The following is a 14,341-nucleotide window of genomic DNA, read 5'->3' as shown; positions in this document are numbered from 1 at the left end:
AAAAATAATATAATCAAATCTGAAAATGTTTTATGTTCTTTTTCTACAATTTCAAAGTCAATTAAATCATATTTCAAGTCACTTTTTAAAATACTTATTACTTAAAAGTTCAAGGATCAAGATACACCAAACATTATTAACGGCATTTCAGTTTTACAATTTATGATTGTCATTTATGACAATATGTTTGCTTCTAAGATATTGATTGCAGATTAGACATACTGAAACCCTCCCCACAACTACCACTGCTTAGGACTGGTATGTGGATAAAAACGAGCTTCAGAATTTAGAATTACAATAATAAAGTAGACTTGTCCCTTTAAAAAACATACATATATGGAGTCAAGAAGCTGGAAAGAGATGTGCATGATGTGCCCAAACCCATGACACTATGCAGACGCCCTTCTTGGGAGTCCTGGAAGAGTACTGAAAATGCAAGAGTTGGGTCCTAGGTGTCTAAAGTCAAGCTGTGGTACAGAACCCCAGGCATCCAATTAATGCCCTGCTATGTCTTTTCAAAGCTTCAGGGCCACAAGCATATTCTACCTAAATAGATAAGATCTCCTCCAAGGGTATATCAAGTACCCCCGAAAATTCTCATCTCTCTGAGATGGTTTAAATGAAGTCCTGCCTCAGTGCAGAGCAATGACACGATGGCCACATGATTGCCTCCAGCTGGAGAGAATGATTTAAGGCAGTATGAAAAACACACTTCGTTTTAAGGTTGCTGTCCAGATTCGGGGTGCTGAACGGAGGAGCATATCGTCATGACTTTTGTTTTATTGCAACAAAGGCAAGAAAATTCTGTCCCGCGCTGACTTATTTCAACCGACCTAAAAGCTCTGGATTCCCTGTATGTATGACCGATTATGCTCCCTTTGCTTTCTCAGAGCACCTGCTGGGCATCAGGTGCTGAAAACCGGCTGGGGTTAGTCTAAACCACAACTATTTTCTCATGATCTAAAATGAGTCACAGGATTTAACTGGAATTGATAATTCACCACCTGCATGGGATAGCTGAAATCAGGTCATTTTCTCCTCTTTTCTTCTGAGTAAGGGAGGGGAGAAGGTTTATGTTTCATCTGATAGTCACTGCCGTTCCGTATTCAGAAATACAAAACACTTTTAACGTGGGAAGGAGATTTTTTTTTTAAGGGTAAAGGAAGGTGGTGAATAAATACTACCGTCTCTGCAATTAGACACTTCCTTGGGGAGAAAAACAAAGAAACCACAAGGTTCGTAAAGACTGTCACGCGTACCACCCTTTGGGGTTCCGCGCCTCGTCAGATTCTCGCCAGCAGCCTCAGGATAGCAGGTCCCCGATGGCGCTAGGAGGCAGGGGCGGGGGGAGGACAAACTCGCCTGGAACGACGCTGGTGCCACTCTGGGGACAAGCGAGCCAGCGCTAAGCACCGGTGAGAGTGCAGCCGGTTGCCTCTGCAGCCACCCCTTGACAGAAAGCTCTATGCCCAGGGGCCCGCGCCAGGGCCAGGCCCATAAAACCCTAGGGAGGGATGCTGGGTGGTGGAGCAGACGCGGAGTTATGCAGCCTAGAGAAGCAGGGATGTGTAAACACAAGCTAGCAGTATAAAAGGCCTAGCCTAGCACGCAAAGCGCGCTCCCGGACTTGGGCTCTAAGAAAGAACCTCTACTTGCAAGAGTGCGTCCTACCCGTTCCCCACACGGACACAAATTAGAGGCTCCAGGCGAGCAGAGCCTGGCACTCACGCGGCACAGACCCTCAGGAAAATGCACCCGATTTGTCCTTCTCAGCCGCTGCCTTCCCTTCGGTCCCCAAGTATCAAACCTGTGCCTTTCTCCACCTTATACACCTCTTTCAAGATCTAGCTTCCTATAAGCCCGGAGCACAATTGGTTGCGCGACCTCTGGTAGCCTGGGTAGCTGCCGGCACTGCCCTATCACGCGCACAAGGCCGAGCGCACCGCTCGCTAGCGGCTCCCGGTACAAACAGGGCTAGACCGCGCACAGGCCGCGGGGTCTGGACCCGCCGGCAGCAGCCGGCAGCAGCGGGTCCTCCCAGCCTTGGGAGGCCGCTGCCCGCGCCCAGGCTTTAGTCCGCGCTCTTCCCTCCCAGACCGACCCAGCCCCGCCTGTGTGGAGCCGCGGTACCCCCACCAGGCGGCCCGCAAGCGCTGCCCGGCCTAGGCGGAGTCCAACTGAGGCAGAGGCACCAGCTCCGGAGCGCCACGCTACTTTCCAGTGCCCCATCTGCAGCCCCGGGTCCTCACCCGGCTCCAGGGTGCAGAGCAGCCGGGGCGCGGTCCGAGAAATGCAGCTGCGCTTTTTGAGCACATTGCTCAGAATGGTGCCCACGCCGCCGCCACCGCCGCCGCCACCCTGCCGCTTCAGGCATCTCCCTCCGCGCCTCAGGGAGCCGGTCAGCTTGTCCTGCCGCATTCGAGAGCGCTCGGGGCTCCGCTGCGGCCACCGTCCGCCTGGGTCCCCGCTACCCCGCCGGCGCAGCGGCTTCGCGCGCCGGACTTGGCGAGTCGGTTTAGTCGAGGGGCCCTTGGAAGCAGCGAGAGTACGACCGGCGCTCGGGGGTCGAAGGGACCTGCGGGGTACCGCTGGAGGCGCCGAGCGCGGGGCGGTCGGCAGGCATCTGCAGTGCGGAGCCTGCACAGCTGAGGCAGGAGAGGGCTTGGGGCGGGGAAGAGGGCGGGAGCGAGCGAGTGCGCGGGAGACGAAGGCGGCGCTCCCGCCCCCAATCCCGGCATCGCTGTGCGCAGGCGGGGCGGCCCTAGCTCCCCAGCGCCCGGCGGGCTCCTGGCACCTGCGCCCGGGAGCCGCAGAGCTGCGGAGCCTGGAAACCCCGGAGCCCGGGAGCCTGGGAACTGGAGAGAGGGCCGGGTGAACAACTGCGCCCAGGGACCAGAAGCAGCGGGAGTTTTCTGCGCTTTTCCCAAGATCTGGGAGGGGCTGGGGAGGGTGCACCGAAGAGGGCAAGTCTCAGGTGCAGAACATCAGAGAGATCCAAGTGCCCACCTAACCAAACAGCGTCAGAAGGGACAGTTCGCAGACGGAAGGACGAATCTGGCAGCGTGGCAGAGAAGCTGGCAGATGGTGAAACAAAAGCTTCATCCCAAATTGTGTTAAACTCTTTTCTAGCAGCTTAGAGAGACACGGAAAGCACGTAAAAAAAATAACAATATTGGTTGTTTCTCCTGGAAGAATAGGCTTCAAGAAAAAAAAAAGCGTTCACATTTAAAAGCAGTGTTGTTTTTTTAAGTGCCTCCTCATGTCTCCAGCCGGACATTTAAGTATTTTAGAACTATTAACTATTATTACTGTTAAAAAAAAAAAAGTCATTCTTAAACTATGACATTAACCAATTTAATATTAATCATAAAAATGAATGAGGAATAAAGGACAGGATGTGGAAGGAAATACAGGGGCATTTGTATTTGCTAATATTTAGAAAAGGAACACTACATGGATAAACCAAAACTAAAAAGTATTTATATGAGAGGAAACAGTGTGGAAGAAAGAGGAATGGAAAACCAAGAGATCTTCTGGTTGTGCCTTATATAGTTTTGACTCTGGAATAACATATTAATAAAAAGAAAAAATGAAAATGAGTGGAAACAAATGAACCTAACTGAATATCCTGTTGATGGCACAAGAATACAGAAAAAAATTAATAAGTTGCTTTAGAATACAGTATTATGACTGTACATGAATGGTGGTTATATTCTAAGGGCAAATAGAGCTGCAAAGAAATCTTAAATGTCAATAAGTAGCATTATTGTTATTTATGATATTGATGTTTTTTAATTCTTATGTACACTATGGGATAAAGCAAATAATTATGTAGTGTTAAAAGGAACCAAGATCTTTTCAGTGTGACAGAAAATACAAGTGCACAAAGAAATTAAGGGTTTTAAATCCTGCAATATTATATTTAAATTGGAAATACTAGTATAAACTCATTTTTTTCCTTTTTTTTGAATGTCTCCAGACATTTGTCAAATGTCTTTAATTTTTTTTTAAGATTTTATTTATTTATTTGAGAGGAGAGAGAGAGCATAAGTGGGGGTAGGGGCAGGAGAGGGAGAAGCAGACTCCCTGCTGAGCAGGGAGCCAGCCCTAAGGCAGAGAGTGGGGGGAGGCTCGATCCCAGGACCCAGATATCATGACCCAAGCTGAATGCAGCCGCCTTCGGCCTGAGCCACCAAGATGCTCCTCTTTCTTTTCAAAAATACATACACGGTTGATTCTTGAATAAGGAACAAAGGGGAGTTAGGGGCATACACATCTCCCCACTCCCCTCCCACAGTAGAAAATTTGCAAATAAATTTTGACCTTCCAAAAAGCCTTACTAATAGCCTACTATTCACCAGAACTCTTACCAATAACATAAAGCAGGCAATTAACTCATATTTGGATGGGGCACCTGGCTGGCTCAGTTAGGAGAGCATGCGACTCTTGGTCTTGGGGTCCTGAGTTCCATGTCGAATATAGAGCTTACTTTAAAAAAACTTAATTCCTGAAGTGCCTGGGTGGCTCAGTGGGTTGAGTGGGGACTCTTGGTTTTGGCTCAGGTCATGATCTCAAGGTCCTGGGATCTGCTAGGCAGTGTTGGGGTCCGCGCTCAGCCCAGAGTCTGCTTCAGATTCTCTCTCCTTCTCCCTCTCCCTCCCTCTTTGCCCCTCCCCCAGCCCACCAGCTCTCTAAAATAAATAATTAATAAATAAATAAATAAAATCTTTTTAAAAATTAATTTCTGTGCAAACTTTTGGGAGACACCTGGCTGGCTCAGTCAGTAGAGCATGTGACTCTTGATCTCAGGGTTGTGAGTTTGAGCCCCACATTGGGTGGAGATAGTACTTAAAAAAAATTTAAAAACCACTTTGGTATGTTATATGTATTATATATGTATTCTTACAATAAAGCTAGAGAAAAAATCTTAATCATACATAAGAGAAAATGTATTTACAGTACTCAAAAAAAATCCACTTATAAATGGACCCATGCCGTTCAAACCCATGTTGTTCAAGGGTCAACTGTGTATCCCTGAGTAGATTTCGAACTAAGGACGACCCAACAGCAATGAATACCTACAGCACCCAGGCTGTGGTCTCTAAAAACCATTGCCCACTAAAAAGAACCAGGGCTCCTTTGGAGTGTGACTGATTCTAGGTCTGAGCCAGAAAAAAGTACAAAATGAGCCTGAACCATTTTGATGAGCTTAGGAAGTAAGGAAGTGCTCCAAGACCAATAGGGTTATGTCAAAAGGACATAAGAGCCCCATGAATAGGCTACTATTGGCCAAAGATGGAAAATTTTGAGCATCAAGAACAATGGCTGCCATTGATTGAAAAGTATGGAATATTTTTTAAATGCATTCCTAGTGAGACTCTGAAAGAGCTGGAAAAGAAGTCATTCTTGCGACTCTGGCATACTTATTTGGTAATCAGTACATTATGGGCTTTGTGAAGTAGCCCCAGAATTTTAGGACAATGTCAGAAACGACACAACCCTAAGCATAAAATATACATTTCATATATAAGAATCTGTTAAAATGAGATTGTTAATCCTCAAAAGTAAACCTGGCTCAGACGGGATATATAAGCTACTCAGTTACGCCTGCCCCACCAGAGGAAAAGTGCTTTGAAAAGGCAAAACTCTGCCTCATTGCTTGAGAAGATGAAGTCATTGCTTAACCTGGTCATGATTAACTGTTTGGCTCAGATTTCCCAACATTTTACACGAAGCTCGGGTACAAAAATCTATCCTTCATCAGACTGATGATTTCATAGTTTCAGTACATGTTCATTTCTTCAGCTTTCTCTTATTTTTAGTAAGATGTCCATTGACTATTCCAGCCTATCTCAGCTGTGCTGAGAGCAATAACAGAAAGAGAACTGATGTCTGGCTTTGGCCAATTTTCTAGAGGGCACCCCGGGCCCCTGGGGGTGAAGATGGTGATTAACGGCCGGAATCAAAGGAAGAGAACTGGAAGGAGAGGGAAAATCCAAGAAAACAAGCTGGTGTCTGCATGCACAGTCTCGTCTTTCAGAGCTCTCATCGGCTCAAACCTTAGAGGGTTTTGTGTTCTCTTTTAACAAGAGAAGCTATTCACACTTCGTTTCCAGCACCAGGCCAGCAGGAAAGACAGCCTCAGCAGCCAAGAGGAGGAGCAATGGGCACTGCTCTACAATACTGCCTCTGGAGTGGAAAGGACATCCAGCTCCCACAGCTGGCTGACATATGCCACTCACACCATCCCCCTCCCTTTGGCTCGGACTCCATGCTCACCAAGCAAACACGGAATGTCATCTGATTTCCCACAGATTTTGCTGCAGAGGAGACAATGTACTGACTGGTTAACAGTGCAGCCAATACCCCTGAATTCGGTCAACTCTCAGGGAGCTGAGGAAACCAAATTTCTGGACTGCCAAAGCTGAATCTAGACCCTAGATTGCCAAGCCACCTAGATGTGTCATGGCTGACAAAAAGCCCTCTCCTTGAAACTCTTCTTCGGTTCCTATATTTTTTTTGCCGTTAGTAATAGGGGCTTGTTGATAAAAATTGTATTTCACCTCAGATTTACTACAAGGAAAAATTCACTCCTTAAAAAAAAAAAGTTTCTGGGTGCCTGGGTGGCTCAGTCAGTTAAACATCTGACTCTTGATCTCAGCTTAGGTCTTGATCTCAGGTTTGTAAGTTCAAGCCCTTCACTGGGCTCCATGCTGGGTATGGAACCTACTTAAAAAAAAAAAAAGTTTCCTTGAAAACTTCCCATTCCCATTCTAAACTACATAGAAATTGAAAACAGAAAAAAAAATTAAAAGTTTCTACTATTATACCAATAAGTAGTGAGGGAATTAAGTAATATCATTTTGTTTACATTGGAGAGGAAAGCCAAGATTGCCGACTTTTATAGCAAACAGATAATTAAACAAGCACTAAAATACAATGGTCTACGAGCAGTCATGGCACAAGCCTAGTATTATACTTATTGTATGACTCATAGTTTCTTATTCATGTCTGGAATATTGTTTTCTAGAAGCAAAAGATGTCACCTGAAGTCAACTTGCAGCCAAAACAATGCTAGCATGGACTTTGCTTGAAGCTCTCAGGTTGTAAGATTTCCAGCCAAGGCCTACTTCACATCCCTCTTAACTAATGCAGTGATCTTTACTAATCAAATAACATCACTGAATTCACACTTGGGCAAATCGTATCTTGGCACAGTCCAGAGCACTTAGAATTCTAGCTGAATTTGGGAAAATTCACACTGAATGAGGATCTTTCTTGGATTGCTGAAGGAACATCCTGCATGTCTCCGAGAGTCCAGTCCCCTTGGGACATCCCCAGAGATGGAAGTTCCCAGGCTGACCCAAGAAGTCGGGACTGTTCGGCTGCCCCTGCACCTTCAGGCCTATGAGCTGGGAATGAGGCTTCCTTGAGAGCAAATTATCCCTTTAATGGGAGAAGGGGAAAGAAGTAGAAGGAATAGAAAGCCCAACTTGAGGAATAAAAGCTCTCTCCCAAGGGACTTCCAGACAGAAATCAGGTCTGGGACTTCTGTGATTTCCTAATGCTGCTATGTTTGTTTAACAGTAAAATCTTAAAATAAAAAGGGCCTACGTGCTTATTTTCAGGGACTGCACAGAACAAGTGGTGACAATTACCAAGAGAAAAAGCCCTGGAAGCCTGCTTTGAGGAGAGAGAAAAACCTCAGGGAGCTGGCTTGCTCTGGGGAAATGGGCCTGGAGCTCATCCTTCCAGCTGCAGAGTTCCCTGGCCGTTGTTCACGAGTGCACAAGTCTCTGCGGGTCCGAAGAGGTCTCCGCAGAGAGCAGGTCTAGGGTGTCTCCCACTGGGCAGATGGTGGGTACAACATCTTTGCATAATAAAAGGGTGGGTGTCTGGTGGCATAAAGCCACTAGTCTCCTCTTTGCTCCCCTCACAACTTTTGAAGGTCTGTGAGCAACTCCCAAATAGTAAAAATAACAGCTCCCCTGAAGGGATGGTTTCTGTGGGCAGAACTGTAAGAAGTTGACACTCTCCTCAGACCTACCTAAAATGAAGGCCATAATAAGTAGTTCCCTCAACCCATGACCCAGGATGAAGCCCACACAATCTGAGCTCATGGTGATGAGCTTCATAACCATTTTCCCCTCATGGAAGAGGCACAGAGGAAGAAGCAGGAAGAAACTTGGGGGAGGGAAGGAGAAAAACCTTACAATTATCTGACACATCACCTTATGTACACAGGAACATTTTTTCTTTTCTTTTTGTATGATGTTCTCCCTCCTCAGTCATAAAAACCGATTTCTCTATTTAAATACAGGCATCCTCGAAGACCATCAGGTGTGGCTTTTGTATTTGGTTTACTACAGAGAAAGGATTCTATCAAGCATGAAACAGAGAGGCTTTTAAATTCCAATACCAAATCAACTCAGCACTGCCTTCTACCTCCTGAGATTCCCTGTTTGATGCTTTCCCAGGACCATTCCCTTTAATCAGATATTTTCAAGAACAAAACCACTCCTCACATTCCCCTCAAACACACTGAAATATTTTGGATGAAGTATTTTAAGAATAATCAGTTTTATCTACAGACCAGAAATTTTTAAAATTAAAAACAGATATAATAATTTAATTCACAAGGGGAGTGGAAGTCCCATTCCAGGGTACCATACCGGAAATATACTTAAAATCCCACAGCCAGGTAGGTCCACATAACCTCAGATACACAGCTAACCCAAAATTTTAGAAATCATCATATTATTCCTCTCGACCTGTTATTTTCTGTGAAGTATTTTCTGGCCTCAAAATAACTGAAACTGATTTAATACTACTTAAGGTAGGTTTATGTTGACCATATAATGACATCTTTCTATTTCTTTTGTTTATTTATTAATTCATGAAATAAATGTTTATTTGTCCATTGCTGCTGGAAAGGCATCATGCTATGGTCTGGGGAAATAAAAGTATGAATTTAGTACATTCTCTACCCTCAAGGAATTTACAGTTCACTGAAGGAGAGACAAAGTGGGTAGTGACAAGACAGTGTTAAAGGTTTAAAATACTACTATGTGAGGGGCACCTAGGTGGCTCAGTCAGTTAAGCCTCCGACTCTTGATTTCAGCTCAGGTCATGATCTCAGGGTCTTGAGATCAAGCCTGGGTTGGGTTCTACACTAGGCATGAAGTCTGCTTGGGATTCTCTCTCTCCCTCTTTCTCTGCCCCTCCCCTGCACTCACTTGCTCTCGCTCTCTCTCTCAAAAAATAAAAAATAAAATAAAATACTATGTGAGTACTTGGAGGGATAGCATTATCTTTACCTCCTCCTAAGGATTGTATATTCCAATGTTTTCCCAGGGCTTTATTTCATTGAGCTATTATATTTCAACTGAAAACAAGCCAAGGACAAAGCTCATCTCTGCTCTTACAATTATGGTATTTGGCTCTTTGCTTCCACATCAAGAGTGGAACTGAAGACTTACACCATTACTTTAGAAGATGAAATCATTGTTCAACCCAGTCCTGATTAACTACTTAGCTTAGCCTTCCCAACCTTTTGGGCCATACCATTCTAAGATTCCTTTGACCCAGTCGAGGGATATGAAAAGAGAGGGTTTCTGATACCTATTGATGCAAATTAGGGTGGCTTAGAAATATATGTTTATGCAGAGAAAAAGGGTCGTGCCTTGGAAAAGGACGTGCTTAATTTGATGGTGAGAAGAGAGAAGTGTGGGAAGGAGAGATTAGAATGGACATTAATGTTGGCTTGGCTGGGCTGGGAGGCTCAGATCACTCAGAGAGAAGATGCAGAATGTGCGGACGAAAGAGGGAGCGTATGAAAGCAGTCTCTGCACCTCGTACAGCCCTCCAGGAGGGAGTGTGGTGTGTCACGAAAGCGCTGCAGACAAGGTGAGCATTCTAACGCCCACACTCACTAGCTCAATGTCCCTGGGCAAGTTCATTAATTCCTGGGTTTCAGTTTCCTCCCCTTTAGAATCAATGTTACTGATTTACCTTCTTGTGAAAATGAAATGGCATAACAAGTCGAGTCTAGCATACAGTGGCGCAAAGCAGGCACTCAATAACACTTACATTTGGTGTCCTTTTGTTCTTAGTACTTGTTGTTACTGTTGTTACAGGCTAAAGGTTAAAACGGCCTGGTGCGCGGTCTACCCGGATGCCTGCCCAGCAGATGAACCAGGCCCAGACCCACAGGAGCGTCTGACTGGCCAGCACACCTCACTGAAATCCTCCCCAGACATTCCTCTTCTACCTTCTTATCCTCCTGCCCTCACTCACTTGATAGGAATATTGAGATTACCTTCCTATGTACTCCAAAGGACCAAATCAGAACTGCTACATGGGAGTTACAGGGAGGCAGATATCTACAAAATTCAAGAACGCTCTAACCGTAATAAAACACAGAGCCTCAGGAGGTCTTCAATGCCCTGTCACTTGCAGCTCTCAGGCTGCATGCCCGGCAGTCAGGAGTACCCTGGAAGGACATGTAAAATGAGGTATGGTTCAACAATCAATACCAGTGAAGTAGCTTCAATCTAACTGATACTCAGATTCTATTACTCCGTCCTCAATCCAATATCACCGACTGTGATGCATAGAGAATACAGTTTGGGTTGTTATATTTTTAGGTAAACGGAAATTTAGGCAAAAAAAAAAAAGATCCTTTTGGCTTCAGTCCTCAATAAGAATACTTTTTTTTTTTAATATGACAGAGAGAGAGAGCACACAGCAGGGGGAATAGCAGGCAGAGGGAGAGGGAAAAGCAGGCTCCCAACGTGGGGCTCAATCCCAGGACCCTGGGATCATGACCTGAGTTGAAGACAGACGCGTAACCGACTGAACCACCCAGGCACCCCAAGAATACTTTTAAAATGTATTACTATACTTTCTTGACTTAACAAAATATTCTGAACAAACTGAATTTTTATGTATTTATTAAGAATCTTACATTATCTTTAGATCATTATTTTTATTATGTAAGAGTCCAAGACAGGTATTAGAAAGAAATTCCAAATCACGTCAGGAACTACATTAAAAGGAAATCGCATATCTCCTGAATTACATGGGTGACAGATATTGGGGGTAGGAGGAATTTTACAGCATATCAATCAGCACAGGTTCAGTGTAGCATATCTGGTGATTTACATTCACTTCTACCTCTACCTTTACAAAAGCTTTAGGGATGCACCCGTGCGTCCTTGGGAATGGTCATATACGTGTTCTAGCTTTTGAAAGTCAACCTTAAGTTTTGGTAATAGAGAAAAACTCTTAAAGAAGCAGACAACTCTTAATAAATCCACTTGCTCTGTGCTCCTTCTCCTCTAGAACCAATACAACTGTGGCCTATTATACTCATGTACTTGATAGGGTAGTGCCAGCACCTTCAGTTACCACTGTCTTTAGTCCCCGCTCTCCAGAGTGTCACTTGGCAGTATATCAGTCTGGCCTAATGCCAGAATCAATCAGATATGCCAGCTCCTAGGGAGGGAATAGATTATGTCTTTAAAAAAAAAAAAAGTTACCTCTGGTTTCTCTAAATTTTAAACCTTCTTGACCCTTGAAAACTAAGTACCATGATGTATTTTAGAAAAATTCTAAATGATTTTCTAGTGCAGGTCCTGATACACCATAGGCACTCAGTAAATGTTGTGTTTTTTTTAATTGCCTCTGCGACACACAGAGAATATCAGATCGCGATCCTGGATTAAACATTTAAAAATGGTACCCGCATGAGGACCTGAATGGACATTTTTCCAAAGAAGACATAGAGAAGGCCAACAGACACATGAGAAGCTGCTCAACATCACTCATCATCAGGGAGATGCAAATCAAAACCACAATGAGATACACCTTACACATGGCAGAATGGCTGAAATCCAAATGACAAGAAATAACAAGTGTTGGTGAGGGTGTGGAGAAAAAGGAACCCTCCTGCATTGTTGGTGGGAATGCAAACTGGTGCAGCCACTGTGGGACACACTGTGGAGGTCCCTTTAAAAATCAAAACTAGAAATACCATACAATTGAGTAATTCCACTACTGGGTATTTACCCAAAGAAAGCGAAAACACTACTTCAAAAAGATGTAGGCACCTCTATGTTTATTGCACCACTATTTACAATAGCCAAGATACAGAAGCAATCTAACTGCACACTGATAGACAAATGAATAAGGAAGATGTGGTACACACACACAGGAATATTACACAGCCATAAGAAAGGATGCGATCATGCCATTTGCAACAACATGGATGGACCTAGAGGGTATTATGCTAAATGAAATAAGTCAGGCAGAGAAAGACAAATACCATATGATTTTGCTCATATGCAGAATCTAAAAAAATAAATGAATAAAAAAAACTAAAAGCAAAATCAGAACTATAGAGAACTCATGGTTGCCAGAAGGAAGAGGGTGGGGGGAAATGGGCAAAATGGATGAAGGAGAGTGAAAGATACAGGTTTCCAGTTATGGAATGAATAAGGCATGGAAATAAAAGGTTCAGCGTAGGGCATATAGTCAATAATACTGCAAGAGCATCACATGGTGACAGATGGTGGCTGTATCTGTGAGGAGCACAGCATAACGTACACGAAGCTGAATCACTATGTCGTACACCTGGAACTGATGTAACATTGTGTGCCAACTCTATGCAAATAAAAATGTCGAACGATAAAAAAAAATGGTACCTGCATATTGTGGCAATCACTTCACAACATATACATATCTCAAATCATGATGTACACCTAAAACTAAGGTGTCAGTTATTTCTCAATAAAAATAATTTTTTTACAAATGGTACCTGCCTTAACACCTATATTCCATATGACACACTTCTCCCAACCCCACAGCTGATTCATCTATGCCTTTGAATTATTTATAGGCAGATCTTTTCCTCTTAATAGATCATAAACTCCCTTGAGCGTAGGGATGGAGTCTTATTCATTGTTGTATCTCTCCCCTCCCCTGCCTTCAGCGAGCCTGGAACTCTGTACACATTTGGTACTCAGTGCATGAATGTTAAAAATAAACATCATAAATTCATCGTGCCAAGAAGAGAGCCATACCTTCCCACTCATTGAAAAAGAGCTTTTTATTCAACCACAAGAGAAATAAGCAGATGTGTTTATGAACAGTTATTTTCACTGACATTTGTACAATGTACCAAAAAATCCACAAATACTATTCTTAGTCTCCCTGACAAGTTTCCAAAATATGTGATGCTCAAATGTCACATTTTGCTCTACTTATCAGGCAGAAGATGCTCTTGAAATGCCATATATAATGGCAGTCAGCATAATATAGTAGCGAAAAAGCACAGACTCTAGAACCAGCTGCCTGGATTTGAAACCTGGCTCTACCACTCGGTAGCTATGTAACTGGGGTAAATTCATTGTCTCGTTTCCTCATCCACAAAATGAGACAATTAAAGTACCTACTTCATAGGAGTTATTCTAATGACCCAATGATACAGGTAAAGCACTTTACTACGATGTCTGGCCCCCAGTAAGCTCTATATAAATATAACCTATTATATCTTTAGTATATAGTATAACGGGGGCACCCGGGTGGCTCAGTCAGTTGAGACTCTTGATTTCAGCTCACGCCGTTATCTCAGGGTGGTAAGATCGAGCTCTGCACTGGGCACCCCACTCGGGGGGAGTCTGCTTCTCTCCTTCTCCCTCTCCCTCTGCTCCTCCCCCTGTCTCGGGCACTGTGCACTCACACACTCTCTCTCTCAAATAAATAAATAAATAAATAAATCTTGAAATATATATAGTACAAAACGTACTTTGACTATCTTTTTTTTAAGATTTTATTTATTTATCTAATTGAGAGAGAAAGCAGGGGGAGGAGCAGAGGGAGAGGGACGAGGAGACTCTGCACTGACCCTGGAGCCCAAGGCAGGGCTCGATTCCACAACCCGAGCCAAAATCAAGAGTCAGTCATTCAACCAACTGAGCTAGCCAGGCACCCCGAGACTATCTTTTAAAGGAAAGACATTTTAAACTAATACATCAATATTGCTATAGATTACAAACAATGCCACCAGCTCACTCTAGCTTCTTTGCTCTTTAATGATGTCACTACCCATTTTGGAATACAGATTTCAGTGCAAAACTAGTCTAGGAAGCCCATAAAAAAGAACATTCATTTAAATTGACAAACTGCTCCCATTTTTCATCACCCTGATTTTTTTTGACATGTTGAGGAGAATTCACTTCAATGCAGACAAGCTAATCCTTCCCTTCTCTTCATAAATTAACAAAGCCCCAGCATTAATTACCCAACAGCCGCTTGCTCTACAAGATCACTACAAGCAGGA

The 14,341-nt window shown here is 43.8% G+C and overlaps 1 protein-coding gene across 4 annotated transcripts in view; it reads right to left on the bottom strand.

The window, feature by feature from the left end:
- The window catches only part of TBC1D30 (TBC1 domain family member 30), a 78,674-nt gene that overhangs the window by 36,772 nt on the left and 27,561 nt on the right, over positions 1-14,341 (bottom strand). Inside the window, exon 1 of one of the 4 annotated variants that reach the window (XM_034643811.1) lies at positions 2,250-2,741. The exons of 2 other annotated variants lie outside the window; for them this stretch is intronic. In XM_034643811.1, coding sequence (XP_034499702.1) covers positions 2,250-2,418 — 169 coding nt within the window. In that variant the 5' untranslated portion in view covers positions 2,419-2,741. Of the gene's footprint in view, positions 1-2,249; positions 2,742-14,341 lie in introns of those variants that run through there. One more of the 4 variants, XM_034643812.1, reaches the window with a different exon arrangement.

This window comes from Ailuropoda melanoleuca, chromosome 15 (assembly GCF_002007445.2).
Source record: "Ailuropoda melanoleuca isolate Jingjing chromosome 15, ASM200744v2, whole genome shotgun sequence".
NCBI classification, from domain to species: domain Eukaryota; kingdom Metazoa; phylum Chordata; class Mammalia; order Carnivora; family Ursidae; genus Ailuropoda; species Ailuropoda melanoleuca.
The sequence above is the reverse complement of the archived record's forward strand: the minus strand, read 5'-3'. Positions and strand labels throughout refer to the sequence as shown.